General features: G+C 31.9%; 1 protein-coding gene across 3 annotated transcripts in view; it reads right to left on the bottom strand.

Annotated features, from left to right (window-relative positions):
* LOC143064501 (uncharacterized) overlaps positions 1–12,419 on the bottom strand; it is a 39,622-nt gene extending 27,203 nt beyond the window's left edge. Inside the window, exons 1-4 of one of the 3 annotated variants that reach the window (XM_076237369.1) lie at positions 12,272–12,419; positions 7,690–7,775; positions 7,238–7,301; positions 1,589–1,855 (exon numbers count right to left, since the gene is read on the bottom strand). In XM_076237369.1, the coding sequence (XP_076093484.1) occupies positions 1,589–1,855; positions 7,238–7,301; positions 7,690–7,775; positions 12,272–12,287 (433 nt within the window). In that variant the 5' untranslated portion in view covers positions 12,288–12,419. Of the gene's footprint in view, positions 1–1,588; positions 1,856–6,947; positions 7,012–7,237; positions 7,302–7,689; positions 7,776–12,271 lie in introns of all 3 variants that reach the window. The other 2 variants (XM_076237368.1, XM_076237370.1) reach the window with 2 other exon arrangements.
* Between the last annotated feature and the right edge of the window lie 10,292 nt (positions 12,420–22,711).

The raw sequence follows: 22,711 nt of genomic DNA on the forward strand, positions 1-22,711 counted from the left end.
CCAAAAACTGCATTTTACCTCTATGTTCTATTTTAGCCATGGCAGCCATCTTGGTTGGTTGACCGGGTCACCGGACATATTTTTTAAACTAAATACCCCAATGATGATTGTGGCCAAGTTTGGATTAATTTGGCCCAGTAGTTTCAGAGGAGAAGATTTTTGTAAAAGATTACTAAGATTTACGGAAAATGGTTAAAAAATGACTATAAAGGGCAATAACTCCTTAAGGGGTCAACTGACCATTTCGATCATGTTGACTTATTTATCTTACTTTGCTGAATATTATTGCTGTTTATAGTTTATCTCTATCTATAATAATATTCAAGATAATAACCAAAAACAGTAAAATTTCCTTAAAATTACCAATTTAGGGGAAGCAACCCAACAACGGGTTGTCCAATTCATCTCAAAATTTTAGGGCAGATAAATCTTGACCTGATAAACAATTTTATCCCATATCAGATTTGCTCTAAATGCTTTGGTTTTTGAGTTATATGCCAAAAACTGCATTTTACCCCTATGTTCTATTTTTAGCCATGGCGGCCATCTTGGTTGGTTGGCCGGGTCACCGGACACAATTTTTAAACTAGATACCCCAATGATGATTGTGGCCAAGTTTGGTTTAATTTGGCCCAGTAGTTTCAGAGGAGAAGATTTTTGTAAAAGTTAACGACGACGGACGACAGACGACGGACGACGGACGCAAAGTGATGGGAAAAGCTCACTTGGCCCTTCGGGCCAGGTGAGCTAGAAAGGAAGGAGAAACCTTTCTTTTTAATCAGGGGCCTTGTTTGCCTAGAAGTCTAAGTAGTTCTTCTACAGTAATCATTAGACAGTCAACACTGGTTGTTTGAGGCGAACTCCGCCCTTGCTGGGGTTTTCGACTCCAATATTAATTGATTAGGACTGTAAGTTTTCCTATCCAATGTGTGTAGTTTTCTCCGGCACTCCGGCTCTATCTACCAATAAAACTGGGCGCCACGAAATAGTCGAAATGTGGCGCTTAAAAGTTAAAACATCAACAATCAATCCATCATTTTTTTTCTTATTTTGAAACTACGATGTTTGTACAAAATGTTTTTAAATTTATTAACTTTTTCGTAACTTCAAGTCAGATGGCGGATTCGGTTTTTTAAAAAATTTTTTTTTGGGGGGGGGGGGGGGAAGGGGGGGGGTCGAATAGGTTGCTCATCCTTGAATTGGAGAACGAAACGTTTTTAGTCTCGCTACAATCGTTCATATTTCTTAATTTTATAGATACATGTCACAACCCTTTCAGAATCCATGAAACGCCCCTAAAGGTAAGAATAGATTTGAACTGTGCAGTATATCTGAGGTAGTTAATGCACACCTTAGCCGAGCATTATTTAGATTATAGCACAGTTAGAGCAAAGAGATTTTACCCATGTCATGTGTTAATCAGTTGTAAAACAATGTTAAAAATACATAAATCTTTTTTGAATAGAAACGAAAAAAACTAAGGGAATTACATGAACTCTAAACAAAATTGGGAAACATGTTGACACCACGTCACATCGTATTTTCTCATTTTAACTTCACAAATAAATAACATAAAATTATGTAATACTTTCAGAATTTGTTGTCTTCCCAGATGCCAATAATCGGTTGCCATATATTTCATCCCACTTCAAATCTTTATTCCACAGGATATCCTTGTCTTCATCAAGACCAACGAGTGCCGAAAATGGCTTTTTCCTTGGCTTAAACTCTAGAAGAATACCAGCATATCGCAAAGATATCTTACTAAGTTCTTTTGTGTCTGAACATGTTAATTGAAACACGTCTTTTCCTTGGCGTTTCGTGTTAATTAATATGAACTTCATTAATGATGGAGCTACAAAATAACGAATAAAAGAGTAAAAAATAGGGAAATTTAGAAGTTGAACTTCATGCAAGTATCAGATAATTACGGAAGCCCTGGAGTGCCATGCAAAAAAAAATTTTCAACTTGTGCGCACAAGTTACCAACTTGCGCGCACAAGTTACTAACTTGCGCGCACAAGTTATTATCTTGTGCGCACAAGTTACACAACTTGTGCGCACGAGTTACACAACTTGTGCGCACGAGTTATTAACTTGTGCGCACGAGTTGTACAACTTGTGCGCACAAGTTACACGTGATCTTATAGACATGCGCTGTTTTGCTAAAGAGACTACTTTAAGGAACGCCGTAGCTGCCGAATACAAACATATAAATACATGAATGCACATACTTTTCAATATCTGCACATGTTTTTTTCTATGTATACACATACTTTTCATACATATGAACATAGTTTACTTTATATGATCTTACTTTTTATATATATATGCACATACTTTTCCTACATATGCACATCGTTTACCTTATATGCACATACTTTTCTATATATGCACATATATGCGCATTTTTTTTATCTATCTGCACATAGTTAACCTCATATGCATATACTTTTTTTCTATATATGCAGACTTATTCTACATATGAATGTACAAATGTAGTTCTGCATGTGAATACTTTTCTCAGTATATATGAACATAGTTTTTCAACGTGAGAATTACAATTCATATTATGCTTTTCTGTTGTTTTTTTCAAACTGAACTAAGGGTTCCAATATCATAAAAGGAATGTTTATTAAGAATTTCTTAATGATGTATGTTGTTCAATTAAGCAACTGTTGGAATCATTTTTATATGAATGCAATATTATGTTGGTATGTATGATGGTATGGCGCTGTTGTCTTCATCTATAGTCACTTGGTTTTCATGTCAAAACGTTAAAGGAGTCGATTTGTTTGTATTAAATTTTAACACAAGGATTATTACCACTAACGGGTCAAAAGTTGTAAAAATGCATTCTTATAAAACTTAATTTAAATTGCCATTTTCTTTACCAATTTTAATGTGTTTTCAAAGTATTTAGTATAGTCTAAGATCTCAAAATGTGAATTGTTTTCTATTATTATGATGTTATAGAAAGGACCAAAGACGGTGGAATTTATTGTATGCTCTGCCGATAGGCGTATGGGGCATTATACATGTATTACCCTTGATCGTCCGTTTTACCGTCTGTCCTTCCATCTTTCCATTTTATTTTGCTGCACTCTAATTCAACTTTGCCTCTACTTAATTTGATAAAGCTCATACACAAAGGTAAAAAAAAACTATAAAACGCAAAAAGTCACCTGCTGTACTACAGTACTGCTCCTTTATAACTAAGAAAATTTCATTTCTTTTTTTGTTTGTTTTTGCACTCTCATCTTAATCCCAAAATGCTGAAAATGTAGACGCAAAACAAGATATGCAGAGTAAATCAGACAAATCATAATTTAGAACTGCAGCGCGTCATATCATATTTGATATTCACACCTTTTAAAAGCTTTTCTCATTTCCATAGATTATATTTGGCCCTGTCCCCTCAGTAATTGTCTATTGACTTTGAAAATTTATTGGCCTTTGCAAGTCATATTTCTATGGAGGTTATAAAGCCCACCCCCTCATCATGGTTTATTGACATTGAAACTTTTACATAGTTTACAAGTTTATGTTTGTTTAAAGGGAACGACTTATGATAAGTCCATGGTATTTTGTATGTAGTTGTATATTGGCACATTTCCATGGATATTGTTCAGCCATGTACTTTCAGTCGTGGTTCATCAACTTTGAATATTTCCATAACTTACATGTTAAGGTATTGCTATTTTGGTTTCAACATTTGCATTGTCAAAACTACAAAAAGGCGTTACATAACCATTTCTGTGAAAACAGTTTATTTTTTTAATATTTTAACGAAGTTATATATATATAATTACTTTCGTATACAAAGAGAAAAAATCAAGAGAGATACATTACTCCCACCTGACCCCCAATTTTCAAAAGCTTACAACTTGAAAATGAATACATGATTCTATCAATATTTTTGTCTCTATAAGATATAATATAAAATTACTTATCAAATTGATAAAATGGCCCAAGGGCCCAGCTTGATATTACTGCAAATGTAACTTGAACCCTGGATAGTTCGAGCAAGTATGGCCCTTTTAAATACGTTTGACATAACTACATTTTGATTGTGATTAACATTTTGATAATAGGCATCTTTTTAAAGACATCAAGAAATTCAGTGGGCCATTCTTATACACTCTTTATAGAAAAAAATTAACATTGACCAAAGAATTATGAATCATGAAAATGTGCCACATATAGTTGACCTACTGCGTTATTACATCTGAGCAACGTACATAATAACTTAATTTTAACATTGATCACTCATAAAAAGGGAGACATTCACATGACAAAAAAACTATAATTTTGTTCAACCAGTCGCTGTACCATTTATAATAGGTCAAGAACATATGACAGACGGAAACTTCGAAACATAAGGCTATTACAAACAAAGTATGAAGCATCCAGGTATTCTATCTTAATGACGAAAATATACAGCTCTGTGGAAATAGTTTTCGCCATCGCTGGACAGTAATACCTTTGTCTCACTCTATGACATTTTACATTCACTGTTTATAGATTATTCCCACACCGACAAAGTGCATTCGGCTCTTACTAATGTTTTTACTAATAAAACTTAAAACCTGTATAAAAAAAAAAGTCTGAAAACACGAATGCCCCCGCTTAAAATTTTCAATTTTCCAAGTTATAAAGGGGCATAATTGTCCAAAAAATTACTGCCCAAATTCTAACTCGGCCTAACTTTGTGTGATTATTAACATTGTGTGTGATTTTCAATAGTTTTGGATAAGGCAAATTAACGACAGAGTGCGGAAACCAAACTAAATTCATTAATATAACTTGTGACCCGTTATCACTGAATTGTAAGGACAAAAACCACTAAATTCAACACGCCATTAGTGATAATAATCCTTGTGTTAAAATGTAATACAAACGACTCATACAAAATACAAAGTTGTGGCATTAAAACAAGTGACTATAGATGAAGACAACAGCGCCATACCATCATACATGCCAAAAAAGTATTGCATTCATATGAAAATGATTTCAAAAGTTGCTTAATTGAACAACATGCATACATCATTAAGAAATTCTTAATAAACATTCTTTTTATGATATTTGAACCCTTAGTTCAGTTTGAAAAAAAACCAACAGAAAAGCATAATATGAATTGTAATTCTCACGTTGAAAAACTATGTTCATATATACTGAGAGAAGTATTCACATGCAGAACTACATTTGTACATTCATATGTAGAATAAGTATGTGCATATATAGAAAAAAAGTATATGCATATGAGGTTAACTTTGTTCAAATAGATATATAGAAAAGTATGTGCATATAAGGTAAACGATGTGCATATGCAGGAAAAGTATGTGCATATATATATAAAAAGTAAGATCATATAAAGTCAACTATGAAAAGTATGTGTATACATAGAAAAAAACATGTGCTGTTATTGAAAAGTATGTGCATTCATGTATATAAACATATGTTTGTATTCGGCAGCTACGGCGTTCCTTAAAGTAGTCTCTTTAGCAAAACAGCGAATGTCTATAAGATCACGTGTAACTTGTGCGCACAAGTTGTACAACTCGTGCGCACAAGTTAATAACTCGTGCGCACAAGTTGTGTAACTTGTGCGCACAAGATAGTAACTTGTGCGCGCAAGATAGTAACTTGTGCGCGCAAGTTGGTAACTTGTGCGCACAAGTTGAATTTTTTTTTTTGCATGGCACTCCAGGGCTTCCGTAGATAATGATGTCAACATTACAAAAATGATTTTTTATCGCTGTTAAACTTTTTCATGTTGTCAAGTCGCTTTTTTGTGTATTCCTTCTTTTTTTTGTCGATTTTATTCTGTCGTTGCTTCATAAGATAAAAAGAGAAATTGAATTAATGGGATCTACTCGTTTGTATACATTGTCTACAACTGTTTGAAGTGGGGAAATATCGTATGACAATCGATAACAGTAAAAGAACTGATGTAGAGGGAACAATACAACAGTAACTCTTACCAATATTTTTGAACTAGTTTTCAGTACTCTTACTCAGTACTGTGTATCTTACGGATGTACTTAGGTGAGGTTAGGTGAAAAATAATAAATTAAGAAGTTAAAATTGATACTATAAGCTGGTAGAGCATCAATTAAGGATTAAAATAAGCTAAAAATATTGATAGGTCATGGACCTCCTTTTCGAGATATTTGAGATTTAAAATGTGGCGGGAAAAGGCTGACTCGGACTTTTACCTTATATTTGCATTGGTATTATTGGGTCTCAAAACAAAAGAAAGAAAATCAAGAATCTTCTAAAATTTTGGTAAATGACCATTCATGAGCTAATAAGTCTTATATGAAAAAATAAATGGGTGTTATGTGGCAAAATATTTTACATTGTATTGTATGGAAAAACACCAAGGAGTCCGAACATTTGACACAGATTCCAAAACCTCACCTAAGTACATCCTTAAGTATTTTTGTTGGTCGTTCTATACACTATGAATCAATCATATCTTTTTTTAATAGAGGGAGTTGGTTTGGTGCCCGCAAACATGATTAACCCCACAACAAAGCATATGCCTGTTTCAAGTCAAAAGCCAATAATTCTGTGGTTGTCGTTTGTTTCTTTCTATCATATTTTTCTTTTGTTTATAGTTTTCTGAAAAAGATGTCGTGTTTTTTTCGTTAGAATTTTTTACACACTTTGTCTGCATATTATACGATATGGGTTTCACTCATTGTTGAAGGTTGTGGCCTACAATTGCTTAAATGTGCGTAGTCTTTTTTCTGATAGGCAGTTGTCTTATTTTGATTGAAATTATATTACATTTCTATTTTTTTATACTGATGAATTATTTAATACTTTAAAAAAAAAAAACTACCTGAATTTTAGGAGTGACATTGTAAATCTCATTTGTAAAACGTTTTGCATTTGAAAGACTCGTCAAATTTTGAAAGTATTTAGCTACATTTCGATACCTTTTGAAGGTGGAGTTTTGTGTTCTTTCGATAAAGATTCGAAATTACTAAAATAATCTTTGATCTGCAAATACAAAAAAAAATCAATTTAATTCAAACACAATGAACTTAAAAAAATTTAATTTAATTCAAACGCAATGAACTTTCATATTATATTGACTGATTTTAATTTGTTAAAAATATATTTCCCTCTAGTGATTTTAGGAGTGACATTGTAAATCCTATTTGTAAAACGTTTTGCATTAGAAAGACTCGTCAAATTTTGCAAGTATTTAGCTACATTTCAATACCTTTTGAAGGTGGAGTTTTGTGTTCTTTCGATAAAGATTCGAAATTACTAAAATAATCTTTGATCTGCAAATACAAAAAAAAATCAATTTAATTCAAACGCAATGAACTTAAAAAAATTAATCTAATTCAAACGCAATGAACTTTCATATTATATTGACTGATTTTTATTTGAAAAAAAATATATTTCCCTCCAGTGATTTCCCAATATACGTTTCAATGATTCTGCAGTGCAACAACTTATGAATATTAAAACATAGAATATAAAGCTATCAACGTTTTAATCCACTTCAATCTTTTTTTTCAAATTCTAGAAAATAGGCTATGCATTGCAGTTATAAAAAACACTTTAAACAGTTGTTCATTGATTATACAGAGAAGTACATTGTATGGACACGGGTAGCTGGTTGCTGTAATTTTGAAACTTTATTCAATTTGAACAGTCCATACTTACAGTTGCTCGTTTGTATCTCTTCGGAGTGCTTGTGTTTGCTGTTATGTGGTTCCATGCCAACAGATTTATAACAGAAAAAGTCAGTCCTAGAAATAAAGCATAAGCACGTTATGTATCATCTGTTTTTTATTCGTTTTTTTCATTTTTGGTTTTCATGGTTATGTTTTTAAATAAAAATTGCGGCGCGTTACGTTTGCGCAACTAAAACATTACGTTTGCGCGACTAAACGCATAACGTGTGCGCGACTAAACGCATTCCGTTTCTGCGACTAAATCCATTACGTTTACGCGACTAAAAGCATTACGTTTGCGCGACTAAACGAATTACATTTGCGCGACTAAACGAATTACGTTTGCGCGACTAAACACATTACGTTTGCATGATTAAACGCATTACGTTTGCGCGAAATGTACCTATTGAAAAGTTGCTAAGTTTGAATGGATAAGTTAAAAAATAAATTATACAAAATAATTTCATAACTTTTTATAAACACAATATTTTTATGTGATTCGACTGAGGAAGTTTTTATTGATGGCCAGATACTCATGTAAATGAAAACGGCAAACAAAATGCCTACTACTTTGTAAGAAATTACATAACCAGTGAGTAGACATTTCCATCAGCAATGTGGAAAACTAACTAGCGAAGAAACAAAATGTACCAAATCTTTTTATAGCCATAACAATGAACAGCTTTGTTTTACTCATCTAGCCATCTACACCTTCGTTGAGATTATACTGCAAGTTCAGGCAACTACTAACATACAAATTCGCGGTTAGCGATAATCAAGTTCTTGTAAAGCGCACAGACGAAAAGAAAATTTCAGTTAACCGTTCAATTAAAAAATGGGGAAAATTCCCTTTTAATATCTGAAATCGCAGGGTACAAGTACAGGCGCGGACTGATCTATATATGGTTCCCGATGTATTATACTGTATTGTAATCAAAACTTTTCTATTACATAAATGTAGTGATTTTTAATGTTTATATTAATAATTATAGGACCACAGATAAATTATCACGTTGTGATTCGTTAAACGCCGTCACGTGGTGACCCCCTATGAGACTGTAGGGGGTTAGTAAGTTTCATAGGGGGTTCATGACGCATTACTGGTGACGTCATCTATTGCTGTTGTTGTGTTTCATTGTTTATTTTTCAACAAAACGCAGCAGAAAAAGTCCAGCGTCCGATAAATTCGTTATACGGTTAACTACTGACCCCCTACGGATCCATAGAGGGTGAATAAAATTCATAGGGGATTCGACCTCCGGCCTCACCCCCTATGGATTTTACTAACCCTCTATGGATCCGTATGGGGTCAGTAGCGAACCATATAACTTATATTATCGCACCGCGGGTAAATTATCACGTTGTGATTGGTTTAACGCCGTCACGTGGTGACCCCCTATGAGACCGTAGGGGTTAGTAAATTTCATAGGGGGTTCATGACGCGTTAATTGTGACGTCATCTATTAATGTTGTTGTGTTTCATTGTTTATTTTTCAACAAAACGCAGCAGAAAAAGTCTAGCGTGCGATAAAATCGTTATACGGTTAACTACTGACCCCCTACGGATCCATAGAGGGTGAATAAAATCCATAGGGGACTCGGCCTCCGGCCTCAACCCCTATGGATTTTACTAACCCTCTATGGATCCGTAGGGGGTCAGTAGCGAACCATATAACTTATAATGAAGAGACCACAAAAGGCAACGGCTATTAAATTATAACTACGTGAGTAACTACGCGAGTCCATATTAATTTCTCAAACAAAACTGGAAGTCACTTTCATATTTGAATTATAAAAAAAAAAACAGATCAATTCCAACGTCTCGTCTGTATACACTTTCACATTGGAAGAAACACCCTCATCGTGATTTCATTGTCAGGAACAGAACTAATGCATTATTATATATACCTGATATTAAATGCCAGTGCTTAATTTACTTATTTTTTTTATTTTGTGCTTTTATGTTTGTTTGTATTTTATGATATTACAGGGATCTGCTACTGGATCCCCAATTCAATGCACATAGAGGTGTTTGCCGCATGAGAATGGACTCTGGATGCTCAGAATATTTGCATGCTTTTTGTCGAGCCTGTAACTGTTGGATGCGGTGGCGTTAACTTACTTCTTAAAAGCTTTATACTTTAGAAGATGGAATACCTGGATGCTTCAAAATTGTATATAGATGACTTATGATACGAAGTTTCCGTCTGTCAAATATCCATTTTCCTTTACCTCATTTTCATGGTTCAGTGACTACTTGAAACAAAGTTTTGATTTTTTGTAATACGTGACCCAATTATCTTGATTCAGTGGTTACAGTTTAAAGTTTTAGTCTGTTTTTATACTGTATAATAGTAATAGGTCTACTTTATTTGGTGTTTGGAATGATTTTTAGGTGTACATGTCCAACTGGGACGTGTCATTGACCTTAACCTCATTTTCATGGTTTAGTGGCCAAAGTTAAGTTTTTTAGTTTTGACTTTTGGTCTTTTTTCTTATACTATATGCAATAGGTCAACTATATTTGGTGCATGGCAATATTTTATGATGTAAATGTCTGCCTGACATGGTTCATCTGACCTTGACGTCATTTTCATGGTTCATTGGTCAATGTTTAGTTTTCTTGGTTGAGTCTGTTTCTTAGAAACTATAAGCAATATATCAACTATATTGAGTGTATTGAATGATTTTAAGGTGTACATGTATTTAGGGGGCGGATCGTAACCCTTGGCTAGCGAAGATGCCAAGACATGTGATAAAAGAGGAAAATAGCAATGAATTTAATAAATATCATAATCAAACTTAACTCTTTGAAAAAATTGTGTATTTACAATATCTTTTTTTTTTATAACAAGTTTTCAAATTTTTTATTACTTATCAAGTCAGTCTTTTTAGTCAAATTTTGAGCAAATAAATGATGGGTACAACAAATGATTTTACCAGAAACATGTACATCCCATATCACTTTTTTCATTTCAAATTTCTTAGATAATCAGATATGTATTTTTTTCAATCATTTATAACAAAGAACATTTAACATTTTTTTAAACAAGAGAAAATCATAAATTTACAAATGACAGTATAGTAAATTTGATACAAAAAAAAATGTAGTACAAATAATTATGACGTCTAACTCTTGCAAGGCCTTGAAGGCGCCACAGAAAAAAAATAGCCATGCAAGACGTCATAAATATTTGGACTAGAAAATATGATAAAACTTTCGTAGCCTCACCGGACACAATTACGAACGATTTTTGAACTGTGATTAATATTTTTTTATGTAGACTACTTTTCTTGAATTGTTTATACCATAGAATTTAAGATGCAAGAAGGCTTTCCATTTTGCATCATATCCCACATTAATTTTTATTCACGTTATGATACTTGAGTAAGATTTGCGTGACCTCGTTTTACGCAAATTACGGGTCAAGAGAGTCACATATGAACGCAATTCCGAACAGCACTATATTGATATATCTTGCAGAAGAAATCAATGACAACAGTCTAGATTGATAAAGCATACATTAATCTTTATCTCAAACACATTTTCATAGGAAAATAAGATGCACAAGTTTGTTTTTGACTTCAATTACTCGAGCAGTGGTTGCAGACGAAATGTCGGACATGTGTAAAGGAAAGATTTCTGATTTTTTTTGTTTTTATGTAAGTTCCTCCTTTAAAGGAGCACTAAATTCAAGTTTATCCATTTCGGTGGTGTACTTATCATTCATCTATGAATTTTGTTTATATAGGTCAACATTTCTTTCGGAGATCTCTGCACTTTTCAATAAAATTAACATATATTCTTTTGACCATAAATATGGTCACAAGAGTCTAAAAAACGTCAATTGGGGGGTTATAAGGGCAAGATAAAAGGCATCACGCAAATGAACAGAATCAGGAGATATTTTTCTTTCTATATATTAACAATAGAAGGCAATTTCCACTTACCTTTATTATTTTTTTATGTAACTTGCAGGCCAGATTGCCGTCCTTATAATATTTTCAGAATGATTTTGTCATCGTCATCAACATTCACCAAGTGCACATAAATTGCATTATCATGAAAACAAGGGAATTTTAATAGGGTTTTTATTTATAAAAACATTTATTGATAAATACAAATAAATATGATCTCATGGGGCAAACATTGGAAATCGTTCGTAATTGTGTCCAGTCGTAATTGCGTCCTGTGGGGCTATATAAACACCTGCCTATAGTTTTTTTTTATGTTAAATTTATACAGATTGGTTCACCTTTTATTTAAGGAAAGTATGAAAAAAAGTTGTCAACGTGTGCAATCTTTATGTTCATCAAATTATAAGTATTTCACTATTTGCATTAATCTGTATGTTTTTGTGTGTGTTTTTTTTTATGTGAAAGTAGGTTAGAGTGCGCACCAGAGCTCATGCTGTGTCTATTGTTATGTATGTTTATGCCGGCTTGAAATAAAAATTAACTTACTAATAAGTACTTACTTTCTTATTTAGTACTTGGATTAGAGTCAGAGGAAGTTGGAAGTGAACTTCGATCAGATCATTGTTGCAGTGTTGGTGAACATAAATACCTACCAAGACTATGCAGCATTCTTCTTATCCTTATGACAAACAATAAACGTTTCCATTAACAAGTGCTCGTTTACAAAATGTGTAGGTCTAAAGCCAGTAAGTAATGTGTTTTCGTCTGCTTTACTTTACATGGGTTAAAGCAAAGGGAGACAACTCCTATAATAGGCAATTTCCGGTTTGTCTATAATCCGAAGTATAATATGACAAAAATACAAGATACAAAAAAGAGGCAAGAACCTAACAATTTTAACAACAACAATAATAATAATAATAATAATAATAATAATAATAATAATAATAATAATAATAATAATAATAATAATAAATAAATACTTTATTTAAAAAGGGTAAAATCAGTTAGTATAATATAAAATCAGTTAGTACAATACTAATCTCCCCTGACGTCCTCTGAATAATTCAAAATATACAATGATATAATATATGCATTTACATACATACTTTTTATGCAAACTGAACAAAAGGCGAAAAACATGCAGAATAGGTGTCATAGGTTTATGAACATATTTTGTTAATGTCAGATGTACAAGAAAAAAAAAAAAAAAAAAAAAATATATGGACTTTTATTTAAGGTGGTATGGGAGTCTAAAATAAAAATGATAGAATTTGTTCATACTTTGCCAAAACGTTGTATCTATTGATACATGTTGAAAAATATAATAAAAATGATAGGTCACCGCGCATTTTCTCAAGCTACAGGACGGGACAAAATGACACATTTTGTATGGATTATACAGGAAAAGACACCATTTTGTGATTAGAAACTAAACAAAATGATAGAATTGTTAAATACTTCAGGAAAAGATAGCTTTTAGACACTGCTTTGAGAATATCAAAAGAAAAGATAGGGTCACCGTACGTTTTTTCCGGCTAAAATACAAAATAGGAAAATTCCATACAGAATCCTTCAGAAAATGCACTTTTTTTTAGAGTTACCTCCCCTTAAAATGCCAATTAAAAAAAAAAAAAAAAAAAAAAAACAACCAAAAATAATTAACATTTGCAAAAATATCAATATTTAGAAGTTATTTTCTTATAAATTGGTACTTTTAAATGAAAATGTACATTAAACATCTGCATTCCTGCATCAAATTTTGCTAACTTGATGGAAAATCTGGACCTTTGATTCTCTGTTTTTTACAATCCAAGATGGAGGAAGACACCCATACCACCTTAATAGGTTAATTTCATCTGGTAATTACATTTTAAGTTTTGAAACAAGAAATTATAAAAACTTTGTTTGAACTGTTCTATCGTTTCTATCTTTTTTATTTGAACAGGAATACTGTTTCAAAGAACTGTACCGGAATATTGAAATGTGTTTTTTCCCATGAAATTTGTTCTCGGAAGTGGTATGAAAGGACACAATCATTGTCCGATGAACGCAAAAATATCTTGCGTTAACATTTTGGTTATTATTAAATATTTGACAAAGATAACCAGGTGCAAGACTATTTACACACTTATACATTAATACTCCTTTGTGATATGTGATTCTTGATTAAAAAGTTAACCATCCTTATTGTTTAAATAAAGTTTTTGATGGTGTGTCATATGACTTGTTAAGAATAATTCTGGCTGCCCTTTTTTGCCATTTTAACATGTTTTCCATATTTAGATTACATGTTTCAGTCCATATTGTACAACAATAATCAAAAAGAGGAAGTATACATATCCATTATAAAATAAACATAAACCTTTTTGTGGAATATAATGCTTCAATCGATTTAGTAAACCTAGTCTAGAACTAATCACAGTACATACTTTGTTTATTTGTTGATTCCATGAAAGACAATCATCGATTTATGATGCCAAGTAATTTTTCACTTATTGAAACCATTTTTTTAATATTGTGTCTTTTTATAAGAAATCCGTATAGCTGTTCTCATATATTTTAACTCATCGATCGCGACTTGAAAGAGCTGGATGTTTGGTCTTCTAAATGGCTTATGTCATTTAACCCAGATAAAACCGATATTATGATTTTTTCAAATATTGAGACTCCGGACCTTAGCTTTTCCTTAAATGGTAAAAATATACCTTTAAGTACATCTCATAAGCACCTGGGAGTTAATTTTAGTAGTGACGCAAAATGGAACAATCATATTGAAAGTATAATTCTAAGTGTAAAGAACACTTAAATGTTTTACGTAAACTTAAATGCCGATTATCTCGAAATAATTTAGAAAAACTATACTTAGTTTTTATTCGACCCATTTTTGAATATGCCACGGAAGTGTGGGATAATTGTGGAATAGGCTACTCACATAAATTAGAAAATTTGCAATTAGAGGCCGCAAGAATAGTAACAGGTCTACCAATATTTACAAAAACTGAAACTTTATATTCTGAGGTTGGCTGGGAATCTCTTTTTGAAAGAAGAAGAAGAAGAAAATTACAAATGTTTTATAACATGAACCAAAAGCATGCACCAGAATATCTATGTAATCTTGTACCTCCTTGTGTACAAAGTACAACCAACTACCCGTTGCGAAATGGTCATGATATTATTGTTCCATTTTGTAGACTTTCCCTTACTACTGAATCGTTTATTCCCTCTACTATACGTGAATGGAATAAACTTGATCCAAAAATTCGCAGTGTCGACTCTATTTCTAAATTTAAGAAAGAATTAAAAAAAGATAGTCTATTATATAAAATTGAAACGTTTTATGTGTACGGCCCAAGGAAATTAAATATTATCTTAACGCAATTGCGATGTTCCGCTTCATTCTTAAACAATGACCTATCTAAAGCTAATATTATAGATGATCCTTCTTGCCATTGTGGGTCCGATATTGAGGATGTCTACCATTACTTCTTCGTTTGCCCAAAATACATATTGTGTAGAAAAACCTTATTCCATAACCTTAACTGGCTATCTGAAAACTTTGTTTTAGATACAAAACTATTAATTTGCGGACACTTGGAACTTTCGAACGAACAAAATATTCAAATTTTCAAACATGTTCAAAATTTCATAAAAAGATCAAACAGATTTCTTTTGCCTTGATAGAGCGTTATTATTACTGACACGGAACGTCATCGTTGTCATCAACTCACAAGTCATCGTCACAGAATTATACGACTTTTCAAACTTTCTTTTCTCTTTTTACTTTCTCTCCTCTTTGTTCACATATAAAAGCTAGTATTATATTGAATAAACTGTTTGTTTTATATGCATGTCCATTATATTATACTGTTATTGTAACTATATATTGTATTATGGAGAAGACTTCATAAGTATGATTTACTTGTGTCTAATCCATTTTGCTTTAATTCAGCAAATATAATATGTTTAAACTAAACTCATGTCTTATATTTTTGTCAAAATAATAAAATATAAGAATTTTCCAGATTTCAGCGATTTTTGTGCAAAAACCCATATTTTGACCCAAAAATTAGCGAAAATTAGCCCATCGATTTCTGTCGATTTTTTATATGATCAATAGCATATGCCTATAGATCGAATTTCACCAAGAAACCTTTTGTTGCAATTAGTTTGAGGTTGGCCGATGTTTTTAGCTAGATTGACTGGACTAACTGTTTACATTTTGTTAAAGCATTCCACTATATTCCATCTTTAAGAACCTTGTATACTCTGAAGCTTTTTATGTGAACCAACCAACATTGATTTGGATTTTTTAATATTTAGAATCATATCATTATTTTCACACCATATTTACAAAGTTGCTATTTCATCATTAAGTTTATCAAATATATTATCAACGGAATTTGAAGAGTATGTAAGAGTTGTGTCATCTGCATACAAATCAGCCTTTGTATGGTTAAGCTGAAGTGGGAGATCATTAATATATAAAAGAAACAATAAAGGGCTTATAATACTACCCTGCGTCACATCAAATGTTACTTTTTTTCTGAAGATATGATGGTATTTATTTTTACTTTTTGAGACCTGTTTGATAAATATGATTTGAACCATTTAACATCAATTCTCTGTATGCATCAACCAACAGCTGACCACATAAAAAAAATAATGTGATAGAAAAACTACCTCTAACATCAAAGTTAGTTGCATTATTCATAAAAATCACATTAAAATCTTAATCATCCCAGTCCTTATTGTTGGTTGCTAAGGAACATAATTTTCCTGAGCAACCAAGGAAAAATTTACCTCAAAATGACCAAATTTCAATTATGAACAGCTCAGTTATTATGTCAGATAGCTTTTAATAGTTTACTATTAAATGAACAACAGAATATGCTTTATAAAGATATATTTATTAAAGTAAATCATATACGGTGAAATACAGTATAGAATGTCGGAGCTAATAGCCATTTTAGGTACTGTGGATCTTAAGCAAAAAGAGTCAAATTCGACCAAATTTGGTCCCTAAAATATTTTTTTTGCAAAATATAGCCAAAACATGACTCACTACACTTAAAGATTAGGTATTTAGCTAATCATTAATGAAAAAATATCTCTGGGTAAACATATTTTAAATCAATGGCGGATAATTCAAATTGGGTCATATTAGGGTTGTAAACTGTTCATGTAGGTCAATTTTTTATATGTTTGCTATCATACCAGACAATTTCCACCATATAAACCAACTAACATGTTATATTTATGTTGGTGTTTGTTGAATATGTTTGTTCAAATGACTGACCTATGGTTGACACAATAAAAAACCTTAATGCAAACCTTAAAAAAAGAGGGGTGGGGGGTAATGACATAATTTATTTTTTTTTCACAAAAAATTTAGAAATAGAAAGCACTAAAATCAAAGAATTTTGGGATGGATAATACAAATGATTTTCTTTAAATACAGAGATAAACAAAATGGTTTCATCACTAGGTTCATTATATTTATGGAAAATTTGGGTTTTATGTTAAAAATTGAGGATTTTGAGAATCAATTTATTTTACAGGGTTTACTTTGAGTAATTAAGTAAAAACTCTTTTGAATCAAAACTGAACATATAACTTGGTAATTTTTTTCTTCAATTCAATTTAAAGTAAAGTTTGAGGACAAAATACTACATCTTTGTTGAAAAACCGTAATTTTGGAATGAAGTGTACTTTAGGCAGATGCTAATTTTAATAAGTATTACTTTTTCTATGTTGTGATGTTATGCTATTGTTTCAGAACTAGAGTTTCTTAAGAGCCTGTGTCGTTCACCTTAGTCTATGTGAATATTAAACAAAGGAAGCAGATTGATTCATGACAAAATTGTGTTTTGGTGATGGCAAGACAAGACAAAATATTTTATTTCCTCAGACACAAACGTGTACAAGAGTTCAAAATATAATAAAGTATACATATACATCGATGGTGATGTGTTTGTACATCTTACTTTACTAAACATTCTTACTGCTTACAATTATCTCTATCTATAATGAACTTGGCCCAGTAGTTTCAGTAGAAAATGTTAGTAAAAATTTACAAATTTTATGAAAATTGTTAAAAATTGACTATAAAGGACAATAACTCCTTAGGGGGTCAATTGACCATTTTGGTCATTTTAACTTGTTTTAGGTCTTACTTTGCTGTACATTATTGCTGTTTACAGTTTATCTCTGTCTATAATAATATTCAAGATAATAACCAAAAACAGCAAAATTACCTTAAAATTGCCAATTTAGGGGCAGCAACCCAACAACGGGTTGTCCGATTCATCTGAAAATTTCAAGGCAGTTAGATCTTGACCTGATAAACAATTTTATCCCATGTCAGATTTGCTCTAAATGCTTTGGTTTTTGAGTTATAAACCAAAATCTGCATTTTATGTTCAATTTTTAGCCGTGGCGGTCATCTTAGTTAGATGGCCGTGTCACTGGACACATTTTTAAAACTAAATACCCCAATGATGATTGTGGCCAAGTTTAGATTAATTTTGGCTATTAGTTTCAGAGGAGAAGATTTTTGTAAAAGATTACTAAGATTTACGAAAATATGTTAAATTGACTATAAAGGGCAATAACTCCTAAAAGGATCAACTGACCATTTCGGTCATGTTGAATTATTTGTAAATCTTACTTTGCTGAACATTATTGCTGTTTACAGTTTATCTCTATCTATAATAATATTCAAGATAATAACCAAAAACAGCAAAATTTCATTAAAATTACCAATTCAGGGGCATCAACCCAACAACGGGTTGTCCGATTATCTGAAAATTTCAGGGTAGATAGATCTTGACCTGATAAACAATTTTACCCCATGTCAGATTGCTCTAAATGCCTTGGTTTTTGTGTTATGAGCCAAAAACTGCATTTTACCCCTATGTTCTATTTTTAGCCATGGCGGCCATCTTGGTTGGTTGGCCGGGTTACAGGACACATTTTTTAAACTAGATACCCCAATAATGATTGTTGCCAAGTTTGGTTTAGTTTGGCCAAGTAGTTTCAGAGAAGAAATATTTTTGTAAAAGTTAACGACGACGGACGAAGGTTTTCAAAAAGGGGAAATAACTCATTTTTCGAAATTACATCCAAATTAGTTTGAGCATGAAATTTTCAATTGCTGGAATATGTTATGTGATATATTTACCCTCAATACTTCTAAAAATAGTTTTTTTTTCATAAGAAAGGACTATTTTATCATGAAAATATTCATATGAAAAATATTTATTTACAAATAGAACCTAAAAAAAGGGGAATTTCAGGGTAAATTACAATGACTAGTATTCCTCTTTTGGCAACTTTCTGCAACATTTACCCAAGAATTTGTTTGCAGCATTTTGTTGACAAAACATCCATAATTTTATATTTTATAGTCTTTTATGTGAGGATTTCTGCGTTTTCGGTAAAATCAGATGTAAAAAATGACAAAAATCGGGAAAGATCATGCCGATTTTTGTGTAAGGTGAACCCGCTTTTGAACCGAAAAACTGTTTTTATTCGAAAAATTTGTCAGTTAGCAGTTTAAATGATTGAGTTCTTCTCTTATACCCATGAAAATAACAAAAAATGTTATGCTTTATCTCATTTTTACCATAAAATACGATGTTAGCCATTTCTCCTTGCTATACTAATATATACATATGCTGTCATGTTGTTTCCATGGCAACCAGACTATACAGATTTTTTTTTATTGATTCTTTTTTAATTTGACTGTTAGTTTGGACCATTTCAACTTAAGAAAAAGTAATCGAAAAAAAATAATCTAGCCAAAATTTTTCATATTTGGTCTATTATTACAGAGAATTGATACAGATGTTAAAAGAAAGAGAATCAAACTTATACATTTTTAATTTTGATAATAAAATTGAGTGATTTACAATATCAAACGCTTGTTTAAGATCACAGAATACAACTCCAGTGTAGTTTCCTTGATCCATATTAATTAACAATTCTTCAACAATTTTCGTTAGAGGTGAATGACATGAATGGCCTTGTCTAAACCCAGACTGGTACTTATAAATCAAATAAAAAAAAAGACAAACCGAGATCAAGAAAGAAGCGACGATTCATCTTTTGTGGGAGTAGATTTTTCTTCTGCTTATTGTAGTGAAAATTTTTGTTCAATAACATATATGCTTGGTGACGGGACTTTGTGATGCCTTCTTCCTTTCTTCCAACTGTACTGAATGATAAAAGTTCAAATGTTTGGATACAAGGCTTTTTATCACGTCGTACTAAAGTACATAAGATCATATAAAGTGACGGTACCCGAATTGCACCTTTTTTGACATTTTTTTTTCAAATACGGCGTTTTTTTTTTATGATAAAGACAAAAACATCCATTCTGTGTTTCTTTTGTAGCCGTATCCTTCTTGATTATATATAGGTTCACCAATTTGGTTAATCCCTATTGAGTCATTATAGAAAAATGGGTTTGAATCGAACTCCAAAATATCCGTGATTCCGTAATGAGGAGTACCCAAATTGCATCCATGCTTAAATTCACATCTTTAAAAATCAAATATCAGATGTTTTTTATTTCTCAAGTATTTAAAACAATTGACATAAGTACAAGATCACTATTCATTTTTTTTAAATGGATGCTTGTAACATTTTTTTGTTCATTTTTGAAAGATGACTTTTTGTGAACGTCGCATGGCGGCGGTTTCATACATTTTTCATTTCCAGTGAAAGCTGCATCTGTTGATATTATAAACTGTGAATGTTTAGTGAACCCCCCTTTAGTGTATAGATTTGAAAATATTCACCAATTTTGTAATACGAGTATTATGTCAAAGAATCAAAATACAAATAGTTTAGTCTCAAAGAAAACTTTAAGAATTTCTCAGCTGTTTATGTTGAATAGGTGCAATTTGGGTACCGTGATGTTACAGAGACAGTTTGTGCCACTGTTAAGCCAGAAGTGACTTAATGTTTTTATGCTGTTTTGGTCGAAGTCTCCCTTTCTTTCTTTTTTTTTTTTGTTGCATAAAAGACATTCTGGTACTAGTTTGTATCTACCATACGCATATTTGTAGGTAACTCGAATTGAAATATGTGAGTCATAAAGATGTTTTTGCAATACAAACATGTTGTTATATTTTAAATGGAGACTTGTCGAAATAGAGAGTAGACATTTTTCGAATGCTGCCGGGTATGTATAAAAGTTTGTTTGTATACCTTATTGAACTCTCTAATATTGTACTAAAACTTGGCGCTAATCTCATCAAACCTCTAAACAAACTTATTAGTAAAGGTAATCTTACCAATGTTGTAATTAGCTCTTTGATTATAGATAGTTTACATTGGTACAAATATCGATTTTGTCATCAGCAAATTTAAACATATATGTAACTAAATTTGTATTCCTCATTAATGTATAGAGACACATCCACGTTAATTTCTTCTATAAAGAAGTTAACTCCTGACTATCCTACTGCCCGGTTAAGGGCTGGGGATCTCGACCGTTTAGAAGTATTCAAACAGGAGGGGTGGGGTGATACCCAGGGACTTCCCTTTTATTTCATTTGATTTCATAAGAAACTAGCCTACCCTTATCATAACATTCTGAGAAACCGTAGAAAAATCAGTTTAAGGGCATAGGAAATGCTTCTGTATACCAATGGCAAATAATATTCATGAATCATGAAACTTTTAAGTGTTGTTCAAGCGTTCATAGATTGAACCTTGAAAATGAAGAAATTTGGCATGTTTTAGCATAAACTTCATTCCACAAGTTGTCTTATGATTGAGTTAAGCAATTTCAATTGATATATTTTATAGTGTCTTTTTATGTTGTGATGTTACAATATTGTTACAGGTAAGGGTGAAGGTTGGTACCTATTAAAGCGTTTAAACCTGATGCATTTGTTTGCACCTGTTCTAAGTCAGGAACCTGATGTTCAGTGGTTGTTGTTAGTTGATGTCCTTTATAAATGTTTCTCGTTTCTTGTTTTTTATATAGATTAGACCGTTGGTTTTCCTGTTTGAAGGGTTTTATGCTAGTCATTTTTTGGGGCCCTTAATAGCTTGTTGTTCGGTGTGAGCCAAGGCTCTGTGTTGAAGACTGCACTTTGTTTACTTTACAAATTATGAATTCGATGGAGAGTTGTCTCATACCACATCTTCATATAACTTATAAATTCAAGATACTCTAGTAGACTTATAATTAAAACTTCAAAGCCTTATATTACTAATCAAGCCCTTTCCTCACAGCCCTGATTGGTATACATAAATTAAGAGCAAACTAAATAGTATTATTATATATATATATATATATACATATTCATGGCTCTACAATCTGTTGATACCTGTATTTTGGTATTGAACAAGGTCATGTTTTTCTCCAACTGTTTATGACTTCTTTACATTAAATTTAACGGATGTTGAATGTATACTAATTAATAATTTAGTCTTAGATGCACAATTTGTTTTTAAGCTATTATATGTTATTGACTTTGAACTAGCAGTCAGTAACTTCTTGTACTCTCAGATCTGTACTTAATGTCTTTTTTGATATGGGGATAAGTATCCTGCCATGTCCACTCTCCACTTTGTTTTGCCAGTATATTTCTATATGAGATTTGTCCATCTGATGAGTTAAGCCTTTTTCAACCGATAGTCATAGTTTGTTCTTATTTTGTACTATTACTCCACTGTTACAGATTATTGGAGGGTTGGGGCCTTCAAACTAGTTAAACCCTACCACATTTTGTATGTACCTATCCTAAGTCAGGAGTCTGTTATTCAGTGGTGGTTGTTCTTTGCTGTGTAACATCATTCTTTTGTAAATAAATTAGACTATTAGTTTTTTTGTTTGAATTGTTTTACATTTGTCATTTAACAGCCTTTTATAGTTGACTATGCGGCATGGGCTTTGCTCATTAGTGAAGTACGTATGGTGACCTAACGTTGTTAATTTCTGTGTAATTTGGTCTCTTCTGGAGAGTTGTCTCATTGTCAATCATACCACATCTCCTCATTTGTATATATGATATTGATGCATATTTCTTAATCTATATTTATTTTACATTGTTACAATAACACAAATAACTGTA

Source organism: Mytilus galloprovincialis, chromosome 2, assembly GCF_965363235.1.
Source record: "Mytilus galloprovincialis chromosome 2, xbMytGall1.hap1.1, whole genome shotgun sequence".
Classification (NCBI taxonomy): Eukaryota; Metazoa; Mollusca; class Bivalvia; order Mytilida; family Mytilidae; genus Mytilus; species Mytilus galloprovincialis.